General features: G+C 33.6%; 1 protein-coding gene across 1 annotated transcript; it reads left to right on the top strand.

Moving 5' to 3' along the window:
- Positions 1 to 14,787: 14,787 nt before the first annotated feature.
- LOC114289881 (nuclear transcription factor Y subunit B-3) lies at positions 14,788 to 16,480 on the top strand. Its single transcript, XM_028233713.2, has one exon. The coding sequence runs from the start codon at positions 15,307 to 15,309 to the stop codon at positions 15,925 to 15,927; it is 621 nt and encodes a 206-aa protein (XP_028089514.2). The 5' UTR covers positions 14,788 to 15,306; the 3' UTR covers positions 15,928 to 16,480.
- Positions 16,481 to 19,823: the final 3,343 nt, after the last annotated feature.

Raw genomic sequence — 19,823 nt, 5'->3', positions numbered from 1 at the left:
GGGTTATTTAATGATGCCCCCTTCATTAATTACAACGCGCACCACTAATGATGCGCTCGCGATCGCCGCCGTTGCCACTGTTAATCGGCCAAATTAAATCTTATATGGCCGAATTATTCTGTTGCCCCACTAGATCATGGAGACTGTGTTATGTATTCGGCTGAAACTTCATGCTCAATTAGGACAAGGACAGATTGCACCAGATATTTTATATACTCGGCTCATCCATAGATGACCGAATTGTTCTTCTGCTCCACTTGATCATGGAGGCCATGTTTTGTACTAAGCTTAAATTTCATGCTCAATTAGGGCAAGGGCAGATATTTCATCTACTCGGCTCATCCATAGGTGGCCAAATTATTCTTCTGCCTCACTTGATCATGGAGGCCATGTTTTGTACTTGGCTTAAACTTCATGCTCAATTGGAGCAAGGGTAGATATTTCATCTACTCGGCTCATCCATAGATGGCTGAATTATTCTTCTGCCCCACTTGATCATAGAGGCCATGTTTTGTACTCAGCTTAAACTTTATGCTTAATTGGGGCAAAGGCAGATATTTCATCTACACGGCTCATCCATAAGTGGCCGAATTATTCTTTTGCCCCACTTGATCATGGAGGCCATGTTTTGTACTCGGCTAAAACTTCATGTTCAATTGGGACAAGGGCAGATATTTCATAGACTCGGCTCATCCATATTTGGTTGAATTACTCTGCTGCTCCACTTGACCATTTGCCGCAGTTCATTTTCTGTTTTGAGCATCACTTCTTAGAACTGGCATTTTTTCATTCATAAACTGAATACAAGCAATGTATCATTTTATTAATACAATAATTTCTAACACAAACCATTGCTATAATTTCATTTGTATGCACACATCACTTCTTAGAACGGGCACTTTTCATTCATAAACTGAATACAAGCAAAGTATCATTTTATCAATGAAAACCGCCCTAAATACAAAAACATTACTAATACTATAATAATAAATACAAATAAATAGCAAAAATAAACACACTTGTTAAACATCTTCAAAATTCTCTAGGTCCGATTCCAGAGGTTTAACCTCCAACTGCTTGTATGGAATTGGCAGATCAAGAGTCACTTTGGCAGCCGCCAAAGCTTTATGCCAACCATGCTTGAAGCCTCAGTTTTTGAACTTCAATGCTTCGTCGGCATATAATCCTTTGGCTTGAAGTTCACCGGCATCAAACGCTTTTACTGTATCCGCCTCCGCTCACTCTCGGGCCTTCTTTGCCTCCTCCAACTCAGCCATCAATCTCAAATTCTCCGCCTTGGCCAACTTTAACTCGTTGTCTATGCTGGCAGTCCTTTCCTCGACGCTCTTGGCTTTCTCTTCTTTTGCTGCAACCTTTGCCCGCTCATCTTTCGCCCTCCTAGCTTCGGCCTCCGCCTCATCTGTTGCTGTTTTCAAATCGGCCATCGCAGCCATAGCCTTGTTTATTTCATCTTGAAGTTGAACTTTGATTGAGCCGAGTCTCTCTACAACATCGTAGTGACGGCGACCGATCTTTGCTATCTTGCCCACCGCCTAAATAAGTAAAGCAATAACCACATAAAAAAAAAGTTAACATAAAAACAACAGAACAAATTCATCCCAATTCACTTACCAGTATAGCCGATTACGCCACCAAAGTAATCGAGATGACGTCGGGCTTGGCATGGAACGCAGCCTTCTCTGATGGAAGTGAAAGTGCCGATGCCACAGTAGGGGCCACAGCGGGATCTTTAATGGCCGACCCGCTGGATAGAACCGGCACATTTTTTTTATCCTTGGCTAGATGACGAATGGCTTGGCCGAATCCGGAGAAAATGGCTCCAGCCTTTTCCGTTTGTCAACCGATTCTTCTGGTGATTCGGCAATATATTCAGCAAGGCGCTTTTCGCCCCTTTGATCGATTTGTTCAGAGCTCAAAGTCTCCATTAGCTGATGAGCGGGGACTTCGTCAACCACGATCAATTCTTGAGTTGCTACAATGACTGCCGGGGAGGAAGTTTTTAAGTTCCCTCCACCACTGGCTCTCCTGTGTATCACCATCTTCTCTGGGTTTCTTCTCCTGGCAAATTGGGCAAGTGACTCACCACCCATTTCTTCAGAGTTAGCTCTAGAAAAATCTCCTAATTCGAAAAAAATGTCCTCTGGATAAGTAATCTCCACTCGACCTGAAATAGAGGATTGACCGCTGCCCCCTTGGTCGAGTTGCTCAAAAGATAACTCAACTTCTCTATTCAGCTCTTCTTTTTCCAAACGGATCCATTGTCCAGCGTCTTTCGCGTCTGGACTCTTCTCTTTTAAACGACCTTCTGGTTTAGCCTCTTCAGTGCCCAGACCCTCAAGACCGATGTCCCTTAAGCTCTTAAAGCTAGGGAATATGAGTGTTGTAAGATGCTGCTCTTCTCTCGATATAGGAATATGATCTGTCGCTAAAAAGGTTGCGTAGGTTAGGTCATATCTCAACAGAATGTGTGTCGCGCATCCTTGTCCTTGTAGATTGGCCCGCCCTTTGTATCTAAGAGCCGTTTTCAACTGGTTGAGAACGGCTAGGTTTGCCGACGGAAAGACTCTTTTTAAGTCGTTACCTGCAAAAAACAAATTAGATTAGTAATCTTTTGGAGCCTAATATAACGTCTAAACTAAAAAAAAAAAATTAGCCACTTGGTTCGCCCTTTCGTCTCTACACAAGGTCTTGGCGATCTTTTCCTTCACCGAATTCCCAGTTGCCTCGAACAGCGACCATGACGTTATCGACTCTTTTTCTGGAGCTAGCGAGCATAGTCACCAAATGGTGATCTATTGTGATAACCTTGTCCCGTGTTAAGTTAATTAATCTTAATTATGATTGTGGTTATGTGTTTAATATGATTTTGAGGGCTACTTATATGATTATGTGTGTGTTTGAATTCTTATTTATTCACTGTAGGAAAATCTATTTGATTTTCTATTACAGAATTTAAATTGAAGGTCGTAGAGGCGTTAGAAAGCGAAATTGACTATATTTTTGTGCTTAGCATGATTTTTAGAACCTACGGTGAAATTTGATTAAAAATTGATTCGAATCAAAATAATTAGATTAAATTGATTAATTTAAGCTCAAATACTTAACAATAATCAAATTGATTAAGGAAAAAATATATATAAGGAGCTAATTACACTTATGCTCACCATTTGTGAGCTCAAAATTCTAGATATACACTCTAGAGAGAGAGAGAGGGCCGGTTCTAGTGAGAGAGGAAGAGGAAAAATTGTAAAATTGTCTCAAACCTTGAGGATATGGAAAGCTAGGCTCAAGAACTAGCTAGAAATTAAAAGATTGGAGCTCCTAGGTGTTGAACTCAAATTCATGAATTTAAATTCATAATTGAGTGAATTCAAGCAAAATATGTAATTAAGAGCAAGAATTAAGTTGATTATGATGAATTTGGAATCAATATGACCATGTATGTAGAGTATTGCCATGAAATTGCATAATCAAGCATGTAACAAGTTAAATATGAGAAATTGAGTGCTAAATCATACATGCAAGCATGGTTTTGTTAAGCTCCATGAGTATGAACATCATTTGTACCATTTGAAATGGAATTTGAGTTAATAAGCTACATGCATGCATGATTGATGAAGATATGAAGTTTGTACGAAGTTGAATGCATGAGTTTTGAAATTAATGAGGGGAATTAGGAATGATTCTTGGAAATGGACCATAATTTTGAACAATTGGTCTCATATTGCTTATGTTCTCATGTTATGTAATGTGTTCCCATGTTTTTGTACCAAAAACAAGAGCTTTGGACCTTTGAATATCAAGTTCGAGCTTCAAACAGAATTTTAGAAAATCCAGAATTCGACATGTCCACTTGAGCGAGAAAAGCCTCGCTCAAGCATGAAATTGTAGCTCTCAGAAGTTTTGCAGAAATAGCACGGTGGCTTGAGCAGCCAAATCTGCGCTCAAGTGTACCCTGCTTTGCGTGACTCCTCGCTCGACCGTCAATAGTCTCGCTCAAGCATAAATTGCAAGTAACCAGAACTTTTGTAGACCAAAGGGGTTTGCTCGAGCGACCAAAGCTGTGCTCGAGCGGAGAGCCCTATTTCAGAAATTTTGAAAAGGTGTTTTATGAATTGTTTTCCGTTCTCTTTTATTTCTAAGCACTCTTAGACACGCATTGAGCATTGTAAATGGACTAAGAAGATAAGAAAGAGGTCTAAGAGAAATAAATAAATTAAAGAACGGATTGAATCGCTTGTGACCCAATGTGTTCTGAATTGTGTAAGGTCAAAGGCAAAGGCAAATCATCCGGCAGATCACTGTAAATAATATCTTAATAAAGATATGTTCAAGTATGTTATTTTCCACAACATTACTTCTGTACGAGCCTTGTGGATCTGTATTTTGAATTATGGATGAATAGTCTAAATGCCAGTCTTTTGCATAAGACTAATTGAATACAAATGTGATTATGATCATGGGTATGACACACGCACATGAATACGGATATGGAAATGAATGATGGGCCAAACGTCGTTTGACGAGAATGATTAGGGCAAAGGCTATTTGACACGAATGGTTGGGGCAAAGATCGTTTGATATGATTGGGCCAAATACCGTTTGACACGAATGATTGGGCCAAAGGCCATTTGACACGAATGATTAGGCCAAAAGCCGTTTGATATGAATGATTGGACCAAAGGCAGTTTGACACGAATGTTTGGGCCGAAGGCTGTTTGACACGAATGAATTAGGCCTGAGGCCGTTTAATATATTTGGGCTTAAGGCCATTTGATGTATTAGATGGAAACTTAAACGGGCCTATGGCCGTTTGATATGTTGCTACAAATTTCATTTATGTAACTCCTTTATTTTGATATTATTCACTGGGCTATCGCTCACTCTCATTTATATGTGTGTAGGTGAGCAAAGAGATGTTTAATCCTAGCCTTAGTGAAAGACATGAGAGAAGTCAAGTTTTTGTAAAGTTAGCCCGAACGTCTCACGCATAAGACTTGTTTGTTTTCTTTTTGTTACCTTGGTGAATATATTGGATTACCGTGTACATAAGCTTTTTGTTTGACTAACTGTATGTTTGAAAGTTCCTGGACATATGAGATGTACATATTTGTCTATATGTGTGAGTTATTATGGAATGTTTATTTTGCCATGTAAGCACAGCTCATTGGACAAAATTTTTGAGTCTGCTTCCGTTCGGCCCCATTATTGTTATAAAATATGTATGATTTTGTTTGAGGCTGTAGGTAATCCCTTGATTACTGGCCGGTTATGACTTTAATCCTTAGGGGCGAGATCGGGTCATGACATTGATGTCCTTGGCTCTAAGAAAATAATGGCCCTAACAACCAGTTGACTTCACCAAGACATAGCAATGCCGAATCGCCAGAATTCCCAGGTTAAGCCCTAGTCGGTGGTTTAGTTTCACTAAACCCACGACTATACGGTAAAAATTCACATTGGGTTGAGAGGGAATTAAACCCCAGTAGCGCAGAATAGTCCTGAGGAAGGGGTGCAAGGGAAAACGAACCCCGCCCTTAGCTATTGACAGGAGAGGAAAGATTATTGTGTTTGGATCAGCCCTCTCCATATCAACCATATTGTCTGCCACAAAGGACAGGTGGACGTCATCAGGAATCGAAAAGTGACGACGAAAGGCAGCGACTCGCTCCTCAGAAAGGAGAGCTTTCAAATGAGTCGTCATTCCAGACAAGATAGAAGATATATAACAATGCACAAAGGGATTGGAATATGAACAAAAGATGAAGAGAGTGAGAGACTTACAGGTTAGAACCAGAGAGCAAAGTGAAGAAGTGATATGAAGCAGAGTCAGAAACACAAGAGTTATGAGGGAGGAAGAATGGTACGAAGAATGTGAATGAGCCAAAATTCAATATGTACGATTTTTAAAAAACGCATTAAATGAACATCAAATTACGAAGGGGTGAGAAGCAATGATGACCCCAAATTGCGACTGATTTGACACATCAATACCAAAAGACGCGTGCGTCGTATTTCTAACTTCCAAGATTTGTCGAAATATTAAACCGACCACACTGAATAACATATGTTAATTGGATGTTCGGGGGGCAATTGTGGTAGCCGAATAAATGAAACCGTGTCCTGGGCTGGCACAATGTGAGTCGACTGAACACGCCGAATCCGTGGTCACGGATAAATCGGCTACATAAAGTCTAGTGGGCCAAAGCTGAATAAAACCAGGCTTAAAAGGTCGTTTGAACCAATTATCCCATGGGCTACATAGATGGTCCATGAAGGGGCCAAAGCCCATTAGGAAACAGTGGGCCCTTGGAAGATCACTAGGGAAACCATATAAAAGAAATGAGAGAAGGACAGAGAGAAGGATCTGTCTTGGACAATATAGTATTCCTAAACCAATTACACCACACACACACACACACACACACACACATATATATATATATATATTCTTTCTTGGACAATATTGCCAGAGTAACATGTTACTATGAACCAGATTAACATGTTACTGTTACTGTTTACATCAATTTCAATGATAATAATTTATTTTTTAAAAAAAGAATTTCATAGTCAATATGAATTTTATTTGATAAATCTTGATAAGAGAATTCTAAAAATATTAATTTTATTAAAAATCGACATCTATATCAAAAGTTATATTATTTTTAAATTAATATTTTGATAATAGTGATTGAAAAGGGAGTTTTGACTGACGTCAAGGGCCGAACATATGGGCCGAGCTAGTTTGGGCTTGGGCCAGATTAGAGGTTTGTAGGTCCAGAATAGAACAGCTTGGAGTGGGTTAGGCTGAGGTTCTAGCTCGGTTGAATTGGGGTTTTGTATTTGACCAAGTTTTTGGTTTGGTTAGGACTTGTCCTTGTTGTATTAGACTCAGCTGAGCATGAGACAACCCGAGCTGAAGAGTTCGGCGAAACACTATCATGGACACTTGATAGAAGCTAGCAAATAGCGTGGTTATAAAGGTGGATTGCAGCACTGTGCTAAGGGTAGCTTGGCATGGGTTGCCAAGTGACCCAATTGGAGCACGAAGAGAGGAACTCGTTTTCCGTACGCGTCAATATCGATTGGCTGTTTGGCCAATGTTGTTTGGCAGTATTGATGTATATACGTGTAAGGAATAGAGATAGCAGTATGGCCACGCGTCCAGGAAAAGACGAGTAGAGTAATGCGCGCAGAAGCTATATAAACTGTGTGGCACCTCTGTTTAACGGGTTTGAAATTCTTGTTATTAGAGCTAACTGCATTTTGTCTCCTCTCTCTCCCTTTCTTTTTTTCCTAACTTGATCGTCGAAGGAGTTTTCTGGCTGCACATCCGCCGAGCAGTTCACTGTCGTTTTTTTCTCAAGTTAGACGACTTAGTTTGAGGCTGCACAGAGCTTAGACTCAAGGAGTGTGAAGAGTGACGAATATTTCCTCTCCGTATAGTGATATTTATTGAATTTTTCAAGAAAAAGTTTTATATTTATTCTTAATGTATTAAAATTTTACTATGAGAAAATTTTATTTTACTTGATTTTATTTTTGGGAAATTGATACATGACCCGTTGGATTTTAACTTGATAAATATTAGTGGTATTGCAAGCTTTAGTGTACAATTTTTTAATTGCATATACTCTTGTCTATCATGCTTCCATCGCAAAACATGGCGGCTATAAGAATGATTAAAGGTGGATTGTGAGCCTACATAACTTTTGTTGAAGTAGGTGATATATTAAGATTAAAAAAAAAAAAAAAAAAAGTCAGTTTTTTAATTTTTTTTAGTCAAAAAAGTCAATTTTTTAATCTAAAATAATTTAATTTTTTGCCCAAAAAATCAAAAAATTAAAAAGTTAACTTTTTACCAACTTTTCAAAACACTACTAATAAAATTTCCACTTTTTTCTAGTCTAATTTTATTTTGTTAGATATGTGAGATTTATAACGAATTCTATTTTGATAAATTAAACCACCTAATTTGTAAATTTATATGTAAGTTACTTATAAAAATAAAAATCAAATCAAATCGATTTGATAATGAAAACAATCATATAATTTTGTCATTTATCTTTGAAAAATATACATTAACAAAATAACAGAAAGGATCCTTAAAAATTTCCATTTTAAATCTTTAGCCTCCGATAAAAGGAGCATCCTCAATAGTTGTCCAAAAGGCATTAAATTTGACATGAATATATTTGCTAGTGCTACTTTAAAATCCCAATTAATTTTTCATTATTTCAAAGTACATCAATACAATGGTGAAGAGGGAGAGAGGGATAAAAAAACACGAACAGACAGAATAGAGGATATCCTTAAAAATACTGCTTCATCCTCAATTATGGAGGAATGCCTCACCAGTACGTGGACAATTCTAGTAACCATCTTTGATCATTATTTTACATTATCATACATTGACAGAATTGGGTTTCCTCAAACGAAACCTCAATGTGTCCATTTTGCCTAACCTGACCCCTGTTTGGTAACTTGCTTTTAAGCCCATTTTTTAAGGATTTTTGTTTTTGGGTCTTTTTGTGTATTTTTTAGATAATTTTAGTTTTTTAATTTTCATGGGTTTTCAGTCTAAAAACAACCCTTTATTTTTTAAATTTTTTTTAAAAATTTTATGTTAGTGCAGAAAATATTTTTATAAAATGGGGCAAAAAACCCAAAAAACAGCTCTCAAGTTATGTTTTAAAAGCCAGTTTTAATATCAGGTCTATTCAAACTTTGCAACTACTTTACATTTTTCAGAAATATGTGCCCATTTTGAGACCTAATGAGAAAGCAAATCTTTCACATCTCAGAGCAAGTACTGCAGAGACACATTGCTTAGGCCATCTCTAACGGTTCACTAAATTTAACATTAAATTTAAATTTAATAAAAAAAAAGTTACTTTTTATGCTCCAACAGTTGCACCAAAACAGTATCAAATTGAGAAAATATCAAACTTTTCACCAAACTGAGGACGGCTTGCTCCTTTCATCAAATCACTGTGCATAGCTGTTAAAGCAGAAATTTGTAAAAATTTTACACATGGCTTGGTTTGGGAAGTAAGTTGGCTTTTTGGCTTTTTGGTTTTTTTGGCTATTTTAGCCTGGGCTAAAAAGCTTAGTTTGGGAAGAGCTTTTTGGCTTTTTGGCTTTTTTGACTTTTTTTGTGAGAGAAGAATGTAATGATTATAGGTTGGATGTGATGTTTTGTTTGTTATGGCTAAAATAGCCTATTTTATTTTTTGTGGCTAAAATAGCCAAAAAAGCCTGAAAACTAACTTGCCAAACAGAGGCGTGGTCGACCCCTGGTTGACTATCCGGTTGACCAACCGGTCGACCAGCTCATGAAAAAATTGGCCTGAGAATTGGTTCAAATGGTTCAAATTATTGGTTCAAATGGTTCAAAAAAAATTTGAACCGGTCGACCCACATGATGTTCCTTTCCTTTTTTGATGCACACTACAGTAACCATAACCATTGGAACTACGCGTATCAGATCAAGAAAATTAACTTATTTTTATTCAAATTTAGTAAAAATTTTGCTAAACCGTTGAAGTTGCTCTTATGTGACTTAATTTCATGTTTATCCTTAATTCAAGTCCCGAGTAGATATTTATTTAAAATGTATTTGAACTGCTAAGATTTCCTCTTCAAATCTTTCCTATTACTTTTATTTAGCTAATATGTTTTAACAATACCACAATCACACTCACTCACACACAAATACTCACTCATAGAGAGAATAGTGAGTGGGTCCTAAATCTTGGTGGTAATTGTAAGCCCAATACGAAAAATTATTTTAGTGATTTTTTAGTTTTAAAATTTTTTTCTTCCTTTTTTTTTAATTTAATAAATTTGAGAAATTGTTAAAAAAAATTATTTTTCATGAGAGGAAAAAAGTCTATGTAACATTTAACTTTTTTTAACATAAGTTGACTTTTTTTTGGTGTTATCAACCACTAGAGACAACTAAAATAATTTAGGAGACAACTAAAATAACTTTTTTAACATAAGTTGACTTTTTTTTTTTTATTTTTTAGTTGTCTCTAAAACAACATTAGAGACAACTAAAATTTTACATACTTACTCTTTTTCTCATATGAGGTGTGAGACTCACATAATGTGATGGTCTAGATCTAACACCCCATTTGAAAAATATAAATAAATAATATGTACAATTTTATATGCCTTACTAAAATTATTGTTGAAGTTGCAAAAATTAATGTTGAAGTTGCAGATTGATGAATGTTGTTTGGTGGTGGTAATTAATTGAGTCACCTTAAAGTGTTTGAATCAGAGGCTTTGTCTTGAAGGTCCTAGACTCTTCAATGCCTTGGAATCAAATATTTGATACTCCAAGTTCAGACTTATAAAGACTTGCACCCTATAGTGACTGATTATTATTTTACATCAAAGTTAATGGATTCAAAATAATTATTATTATTTTTAAAAAGGTCAGTCTTTCCAAAGAATATTTCATTGTTCTTACTGGTGGAAGAAGGCTCCAACTATCATTTGCTGTAAATGAATGGTTTCTTTTGCTTTAAAACCTTTTCAAAACAATGTTTAAATAAGGGCAGGATTCGATTGGAAGGTATTATTCGAACTTGTGAGGTTTATTACGGATTTTGTTTTGTTGATCCCAACATTTATTTTGTAGGGTCCTTCTTGTATATTACTCATAAAAAAATTAAGTCGACTTAATAATTGTAATAGGCTCAATTAATTCTGTTTGTCACAATATATATACATATATATTCAGTCTATTTTAAAATTACATTTGTTTTTTTATATTTTTTAGACATGTGATAAATTAGTAGTTTATGATTATCAAATTTATTTAATTTTATGTGTAAATAATAGGAAAAATTATTTATAAATCCTATTAGGGAGACTTATGCTACATATGGTCCTACTAAAAAACTTATGCTCCCGTAAGTTCTGTGGGAAGTTTGTTGACACATTTACCCTCAATATTAGTTGTTAATATCATAAATAATAGTAAAATCATATATAGGAAATTGAATGTTAGCATAAATCATATCTATATAAACGCAACGTAACGTGACACCTGTACGTAACGTGACACCTACATAAACGAAACGTGGCACATGTACGTAACGTGACACCTATATAAACGTAACGTGACACTTATGATCTATGTCAACATTCAATTTCCTATATAGGAAATTGAATGTTATCATAGATCATATTTATATGAAACGTAACGTGACACCAACATAAACTAGCAATATTTTCACATTCAATTTAAAAAAATAAAAACTCATTAAATTTGCGAAACGTAATGTGACACGTTACGTTACGTTTATGTAGGTGTTACGTTACGTTTATTTAGGTGTCACGTTACGTTTATATAGGTATTACGTTACATTACGTTTATGTAGGTGTCACGTTACATTACGTTTATGTAGGACTTGAGACTCTATAAGAAATTACACATGACTTAACCTAACATAAGTGTCTAAAAAAAGACTTATAAATAAGTTTCTCTAAATAATATATATAAAAATTTTATAAAATAAATAATTTAAATTATCAAAATAAAATTAATAACAATATCTTTCAGTTAAATTATAGACGGAAGAAGAGAAGTCCAACTTCAAAAGAAAAGGTTAAAAATAAATTAAAAGAAAGTAATGTCTCGTTTCCCACTTGAAAGTGAAGGTTTTATTATTATTGTTTCTTTGAAACTTCTCAAAGGTTTCTTTTTGAATGAACTTCTTCACACAATGTCCTCCATCTTCTTCCTAGCAAGTTTGAAATACGCAACACCTTCTCTAGGCCAAGTTTGGGTAGTTTAAAAAAAGTCAAAAAGTCAAAAAGTTACTCAAAAAGTTAAAAAGTCATTACTATTCACCAAAGTCAACAATTACGGCTGCACAATTTCCAATTCTAATTTTCTCCTACAAACTAATTTTTACAATTTTTTATTACACATTTTTCCATAAAAAGTAAAAAAGTTAACCCAAACATTCATATTTTCAACCTCAACTTTTTAGTCTAAAAAGACAAAAAGTGCACTTATTTAGTCTTCCCAAACTTGGCCTTAGTCTGAAATTAATTAGACAGTGTAGCTGGACTCAATTTTAGGCTCATTTCTATAATTTAAATTGTTTAATGTGTAAAATTTGTCGAGAATATAATCTTTATAAGAAATCATTTTAATTGAATATCGATAGTTATTTGATCAGTTTATATTTGCTTCAACAACAATTATAATTTTAAAAATAAATAGCAGACACATGTAAAGTGATTAAGCCTACGTTTGGGAAGTGGGTTGGCTTTTTGGCTTTTTGGCTTTTTTAGCCTGGGCTAAAAAGCTTGGTTTGGGAAGGGCTTTTTGGCTTTTTGACTTTTTTGACTTTTTTTGTGAGAGAAGAGTGTAATGATTATGGGTTGGATGTGATGTTTTGTTTTTTGTGACTAAAATAGCCTATTTTGTCTTTTGTGGCTAAAATAGCCAAAAAAGCCCCAAAATTTTCTTCCCAAACGTAGGTTAAGTAGTTATTGATATCCAATTAACTTAATTTTTTACAAAAAAATAAAGAATTCACCGATTTTTACAAATTGAATATTTAAATTATCGAGATGGGTCCGGAGTTGGATCTACTGTGGTCTAACAGCACCCCGTCCAATCCGTAGACGAGCTGGCCCTTCAAATAATGCCAGTGGACTTGTGGATCCCTACCATCTTGACCTATGCACTGTCAAGTGTGTCAACTACTTGTCATAATTAATTAGTATATATTTGGTGTAGTGGACATTCATGACTAATTGTTCAGTGGCTGCTCAACCCTATGCTCTGCTTCACAGAAGAGCCATTTATCTATGTATGCAAGCTAAGTTATTATTATTATTATTATTATTATTATTATTATTCACCTTGTTTGTTTTTACTTTTTAAAAAATATTTTTTAGAAAATTTTATTTTCTTATTTTTTATATTTTTTATATTTTTATTAATTTTTTTTAATATTTTAAACAATTTTTTTTACTTTTTAGACACACTTAACATTAATACATTTAAAAAGTAAAAAAATTGTAAAAAAAATCTTTTAAAAATTCACTAACTATCAAAAATATAAAAAAATACAAGAATTCAATACATTTTTTATATTTTTATGTATTTATTAATTTTTTAAAATATTTTTTTATAATTTTTTTTACTTTTTAGATACATCTAAGTAAGGTGCATCTAAAAAAGTAAAAAAAATATTTAAAATTTAAAAAATATTCACTAAAAGTAAAAAAACACAAAAACTAAAAAAGTTAATTTTCAAAAAATTTAATTCAGAAAACTCAAACCAAACACACTGATTATTATTAAAAACTAAGTGGACTCAACGTAGATATGCTAGTTACTAATAATGAGTTTAATAATTAAGTAATATTTTAGATATATTTATATTGAGTTTAATGATTAAAATATTATTTTTTTTCAATTTTACTTAACGAAAATAGTATGATAGTTTAAATTGAAAAGAAATCAAAATATTAATATTTAAATTAACAAAATTAAAAATTTAAGTTTATTTTATTGTAAGAATCAAATTTTCTGATTTTTTTTTTATTATAACTTTCCCTACAATTAATTATTTTCTACTTACAGCTTCAGATAGATTTCATCCACTATTACATTCAAAATGATGAAAAAAGGGTTTGCTTTCATTACATTTTTAATGCTTTGATGTTAGCTTCATTAAAAAAAGTGTAACTAATTTAATGATCATCAAAATTCAAGATGTGATTCTCAAATTTTCTTGGTATAAAATATGTCATTAATTACACATTTCTTAACAAATGAAAGGGTATGTGAATCAACGGATGACTTTGCAATGAATGAAAATAATGCATAAAAAAATTCACTAATTCCCAATTATTGAGATTTTTTTTTTCTGGTAATAATAGGGCAGCAATATTATAGATAGAGAAATAAAAGATTACAAAGTTCTAAGATAATAGATCATCCTAAGAGCATCTCCAACAGTGAACCTTTTTTTTCATCAAATCTGATGAAAAGAAGGGTGATTTTCTCAATTTGGTATTACCTCCTCCAATGGTTGCATCAAAATAATACTGGCTGGGGACAACCTGTAGAACGATCGGCCGGTCGATCGGTAAGGTAAAGATTTTTTTTTTTTTTAACTTGTTTGAACCTACTTATTTGAAAGGAGTCGGTCGACTGGTGGGTCAACTGGCCGGTTGACCGGTGGCCCCACCTCCAACGTTCCTGCACAGTAAAATGGTGAAACCTTACGCGTATTCTCAGTTTGATGAAATTTTTGCTTCATTCTCAATTTGATATCAGTTTGGTAAAACCATTGGAGAGGAAAAAGGTGATTTTTTTCATCAAATTCAAATTTGATGCTGAGTCTGATGCAACGTTAGAGATGGTCTAACATCATCAACTATTATATTACAAATACAAGGAGGAGAATGTTGAAAATATGAATTTCTTCATTAGTTAGAATTCCTTAGGATATCGGCACAGACATTGCTTTCTCTAAAAGTGTGGTTGATTATCTCTACTTCCAAGCTGTTTATCAATATCTCATTAGCAAAACACTTGAATCTGATAGAAAGTCACAAGTTTGATTCTTCTACTTACGTTTAAGCCTTATATTTATAAATACTTATTTTATGTTATAATTGTTAATTCATTGTAATTTATTATATTAGCATCGTAATAAAAAAATTAAAAATTGAAGTATCAACCATGAAGTTTGAGTTAGCCATTTAAGAATCTAGATTTATAATTTTATTTCATTTTTTAAGAACATAAAAAATTATGAATTAAATTTAAGAATTTATAAACAAATTGTAATATTCTGATCCAATAAATGACTAATAATTTTAACCGGCTTTTCAGCTCGGCTTGCGCCACAAGCCGAAGCCGTAGCAGCCGCCCAAGATTCTCAACCAATAATAACACTCCCACCTCCACCCCCCACCACCACGTGCCAGACTTTCGAACGGTCCAGATCTCCCGAACCCACAACATCATCCAACGTTCCACAAATCCCCACGTAATCCATTCTTATCGACAAATTGAACGGCCACAAAATTCCCACGTGTCAATCCCGATGCGATATTATACCTTCGATCCAACGGACCCTGCACCCCCTCATCACTCCCACACAAACGGAGACTCCAATCCGATCCAACGCAAGCCAAAATTTTCTCACATGGTCCTCCGCAATTTTCCCGGAAAATTCCCTCCCTAGCCTTACAATTTTCCCGCCAAAATCCTTATTCGATCAGTGAGGTGTGTTAATGGCGGATTCAGATAACGAATCGGGGGGTCACAACAACGCGAACAGTGAGCTATCGGCCAGAGAACAAGATCGATTTCTTCCGATCGCCAACGTGAGTCGGATCATGAAGAAGGCTCTTCCGGCGAACGCCAAGATCTCCAAGGACGCGAAGGAGACTGTGCAAGAGTGCGTGTCGGAGTTCATCAGTTTCATCACCGGCGAAGCCTCCGACAAGTGCCAGAGAGAGAAGCGTAAGACGATCAACGGCGACGATCTACTCTGGGCCATGACCACGCTAGGGTTTGAAGAGTACGTAGAGCCTCTCAAGGTTTACTTAGCCAAGTACAGAGAGATGGAGGGTGAGAAGACCACCATGGGCCGCCAGGGCGACAAGGACGGCTCCTCCGGCGGCGGAGGCTCCGCCGCGGGCGGCGGAGTTAGTCCCGGCGGCGGTGGATTTAACGGAGGAGGAATGTACGGTGGGATGCAGGGGGGATCAACGATGATGATGATGGGGCAGGGGCACCATCATCATCATCATCAGGGCCAGATGTACGGCTCTGGTTATCAGATGGGGATTGGGAAGGGTGGTGCGGGCAGTGCGGGCAGTGGTGGTGGAGCATCCACTGTGAGAAGGTAGGTAGTGATGAGTAAGGATCCTCTAGAGTGATTTTTTTCTAAAGTTTCCTAAAGTGTTCCATTGTGTGGTTGAGATTTATTGGCAAGTCATATCAATTTTTCTGATGTGACTTGCCAGTCAATCTCAACCACACAATGGAGCACTCTAGGAAACTTTAGGGAAATTTCACTCTAGAGGATCCTTGGTGGGTAGTGATGATTATTATACTGTGTAGTCAGTCCTATGATGTGGTTGATGTTGTTGTTCTGTTCATAACTGTTTTTAGGACTTTTTTTTAGTTTAATTTTTTGCCTTTTTTTTTTTTTTAATCATTAACCTGTGGAATTTATAGAGATGTGTAAGATTTTTTTTTTATTTACTTTTTTTTGGTTAATTTTGTGAAATTGAAAATGGTATAAGTGTAATTGTGGAAAGAAGGAAATGAGGATAATGATAATGCAAACTAGTGATTAGCTAGAATTTGTAATTGATGAGAGTGCAGAAGAAGAAGAAGAAGAAGAAGAAGAAGAAGATTCATGTAATGGAATGGAAGATAAGGGGTTGTTTGTATGAACTCTTGTTTTTTGTTTTTTTTTTTCCTTTGAACTTGTTGGTTAGTAGTAGAACTTTGTGTGATTTGCAAAATTTGGGGAAGAGTTAGAATTGAGATATATTTATATGGTAAAAAAAGGTATTCTTTGTACTTTGTACATTTATGCAATGTTTTTTTTAAGGTAGGTTTCGTTATGCAATATTTAAGGTTGGTTTGGAATATGAGTTTTAACTATTTTAATTTAGGGTTAAAAAATTTTGTTTGGGATGAATTTTTTGATTTTTTGATTTTTTTTTTAAAAAATGAAATAATTATGATTTGAACGTGATATTTTTTAGTCGGAAATAAAAAAAATTTAGGTCTCGTTTAGTAATATCACTTTATAACTTAAAAGTCAAAATGTCATTAAAAAAATTAAAAAATTAATAATCTATACTAAAAAGTTAAAGATTTTTTTTAATCTATTTTTTGTATATGTTTTTATAAAAAAATTAAAAAATTATTTCAAATATATTAATTTTTTACATTATATTTTAATTAAAAAATTAAAAAATTACTAAACAAATTTATTCCAAACGAGGCCTTATTTGAAGAAAGGGATTTATTTTTCATGCTTTTGTCTGTACATTTTTTGCCTTAGTTCCCTATTGTTTTGGAAAGTAGTTAAAAGTTAATTTTTTAATTTTTTTTTATTGATATTTTTAAAAAATATATAAAATAATATAAAAAAGATGTGACCAAAAGGAAAAGGTGACTTTTAACCTGTTATTCAAGTAATTCACTGTCAAAGTGATTTTCTTTTTTCCTTTTTTTTTTTCCCTCTCTTTTTAATCTCTATTCATGTTCTTAATCTAAATATAATTTTAGGCAGTATATATCATATCATATCAAAATTTTGAATTACTTGGAGTTGAGTGGTTTTTGAGTTTAGATATAGGTCCCGTTTGGTAGAATTGTGGAAAAATGATTATAATTTATAGCCTAACAGTTTATCGCTTATAACTGTGAACATAAGTTGATTTTTGACTTATAAAATAAGCTTCTCCTCCCCCACTCAAAGAATAAGTTGATTTTTGATTTAGGGTTCGTTTGGCAAGAAGAGTTTGGGATTTTTTTGGCTATTTTAGCCGCAAAAGATAAAATAGGCTATTTTAGCCACAAAAAACAAAACATCACATCTAACTCATAATCATTACTCTCTTCTCTCACAAAAAAAGTCAAAAAAGCTAAAAAGTCAAAAAGTCCTTCCCAAACTAAGCTTTTTAGCTCAGGCTAAAATAACCAAAAAGCCAAAAAGCCAACTTACTTCTCAAAAGGAGGCTTCCAAAAAGTTATAAGCTGTATTGTTAAGCTGAACCAAACATATTAAAATAGCTTAAATTAAGCGAAAAGCTGAAATAAGTTAGAAATAAGTCTTACCAAACATGACCATAATATGATTTGGAGCATAATTGTTATAATTTTGAGTTACTTCCAAGTTGAGTTGTTTTTTGGATACGATAGATCATAATTTTAAGCCAACATGTTCTAAGAGAAGTGCATACATTATAGATTTGTCCTATTATTGAAATATTTTCTCTACTTGTCAAAATTTTCATTTTTATGTTGTGTTTGGTTGAAGGATTTGGGGAGGGATTTAAAAAGGAAAAGGGAAAAGGTGTGTGAAACTAGGTGAAATGCAGGTATATTTTATTCACATTTCACCAAACTTTTCCCTTTCCCTTTCCAAATCCCTTTTTAAATTCTCCAACCAAACACAACGTAAGTCTATGATTGGCACAATCAAATGGTAACTCATTTAGCTGTATACTAGCATAAAAATAGGCAATGGAAAAGTTCATTTCGAAACCGATATTGCCTCCGTTTGGTAAGTGGGTTGACTTTTTAATTTTTTGGCTTTTTTAACTATTTTAGTTTAGGCTAAAAAGTTTGGTTTGGGAAGGACTTTTTGATTTTTTGACTTTTTTGATTTTTTTTTTGTGATAGAAGAGTGTAATGATTATGGGTTAGATGTGATATTTTGTTTGTCGTAGCTAAAATAGTCTATTTTATCTTTTGTAGTTATAATTGTCATTGTTTATTATTATTATTTTATTTTTGTTGTTATTATTGCTTTTTTTTTTTGGGGTACATGGGAGGTCATAGTTTGGAGTCTTGCTGTAGTGAAATTTGAACTGTGAGAATGGAATAATATTCCCGGCCATTCTTTAATATTGTGTTTGGTTGGAAAATTTGAGAAGAAATTTGAAAATAGAAAGGGAAAAGGGGTGTGAAATTAAGTAAAATGTAAGTATATTTTATTCTCGTTTCACTTACTTTTTCTCTTTTTCTTTTTAAATTCTTTTTCAAATACTCTAACCAAACATAGTGTAAGTTTGATTCATTAAAATTGTATTTGAATAGTAAATTTGTATAGAAATTTTAGAGTCAAAAGAAATGAAACGGGAAAAGTAGCAAAAAATTAACTTATATTTTTGTCACCTTTTCTTTATATTTTTTTCTCCACAAATCTGTGCAAAAATTTATAAACTAAACGGGAAATTCTATGGTGTGCATCCTTTATGCATCTTACCACAAAAATTTTATTATAAAAATTCGTAATATCAATTACAAAATAATAAATTTTGTCACAAACTGACGTAACAAAATATCTAAAATTTTGAAGTTAATGTTACAAAAATTTATAACTTGTTTACGACATTTTTTTTTTACACTAATTTATGACAAGATTATACATTTTATAATTAATTTTATAAAATTTTATGATAAAATTATATATTTTGAAATAACTCCTCATACCATTTCCCAAACTAAACATTGCATTGTTAGTGGATGAAATTTCACTACTACTATAGTAGTACGAGTGCTTTCTATCTAGACATTTCTTTCTGATTGTCGAATAAGTGCATTCTATTCATCAATTTTACATTTGCTTGGTTGGTATTCCAAGTCGACCGATTGAGTGGGAGTGAGTCCATTCGGAAAGTTATTTTTTAGTGGAGAAATAACCAATTAGTGATGGTTGGAAAAAAAAAAAAAAAAAACCCCTCAATTACATGGCAAAGTTAATAAATTCTAATTATTAAAATTATAAATATTTCTATAAATATGTAATTATTTTTGACAACTAAACCTAAATTTTAATTTTCCCTTTTTTAATAGTTTTTTTAATTAAAATATGAGGTAAAAACATCAAATATTTGAGAAAGTTTTTTTTTTTTTTAATTTTTAATAGAAAAATGTGTACAAAATAGAGTGAATGAGAAAGAATATTTAGGTCTCGTTTGTCAATTATATATTTTAGTTAAAAAGTTAAAAAGTCACTATAAACTATTACATCACTCTTTTTATTTTTTTGCATATC

The sequence above is a fragment of the Camellia sinensis genome, chromosome 7 (assembly GCF_055761805.1).
Source record: "Camellia sinensis isolate YWXY chromosome 7, ASM5576180v1, whole genome shotgun sequence".
Lineage (NCBI taxonomy): Eukaryota > Viridiplantae > Streptophyta > Magnoliopsida > Ericales > Theaceae > Camellia > Camellia sinensis.
The sequence above is the reverse complement of the archived record's forward strand: the minus strand, read 5'-3'. Positions and strand labels throughout refer to the sequence as shown.

Excerpts from the sequence above, each read along its gene's own strand:
- LOC114289881 (XM_028233713.2), top strand. The coding sequence starts at position 15,307 with ATGGCGGATTCAGATAACGAATCGGGGGGTCACAACAACGCGAACAGT.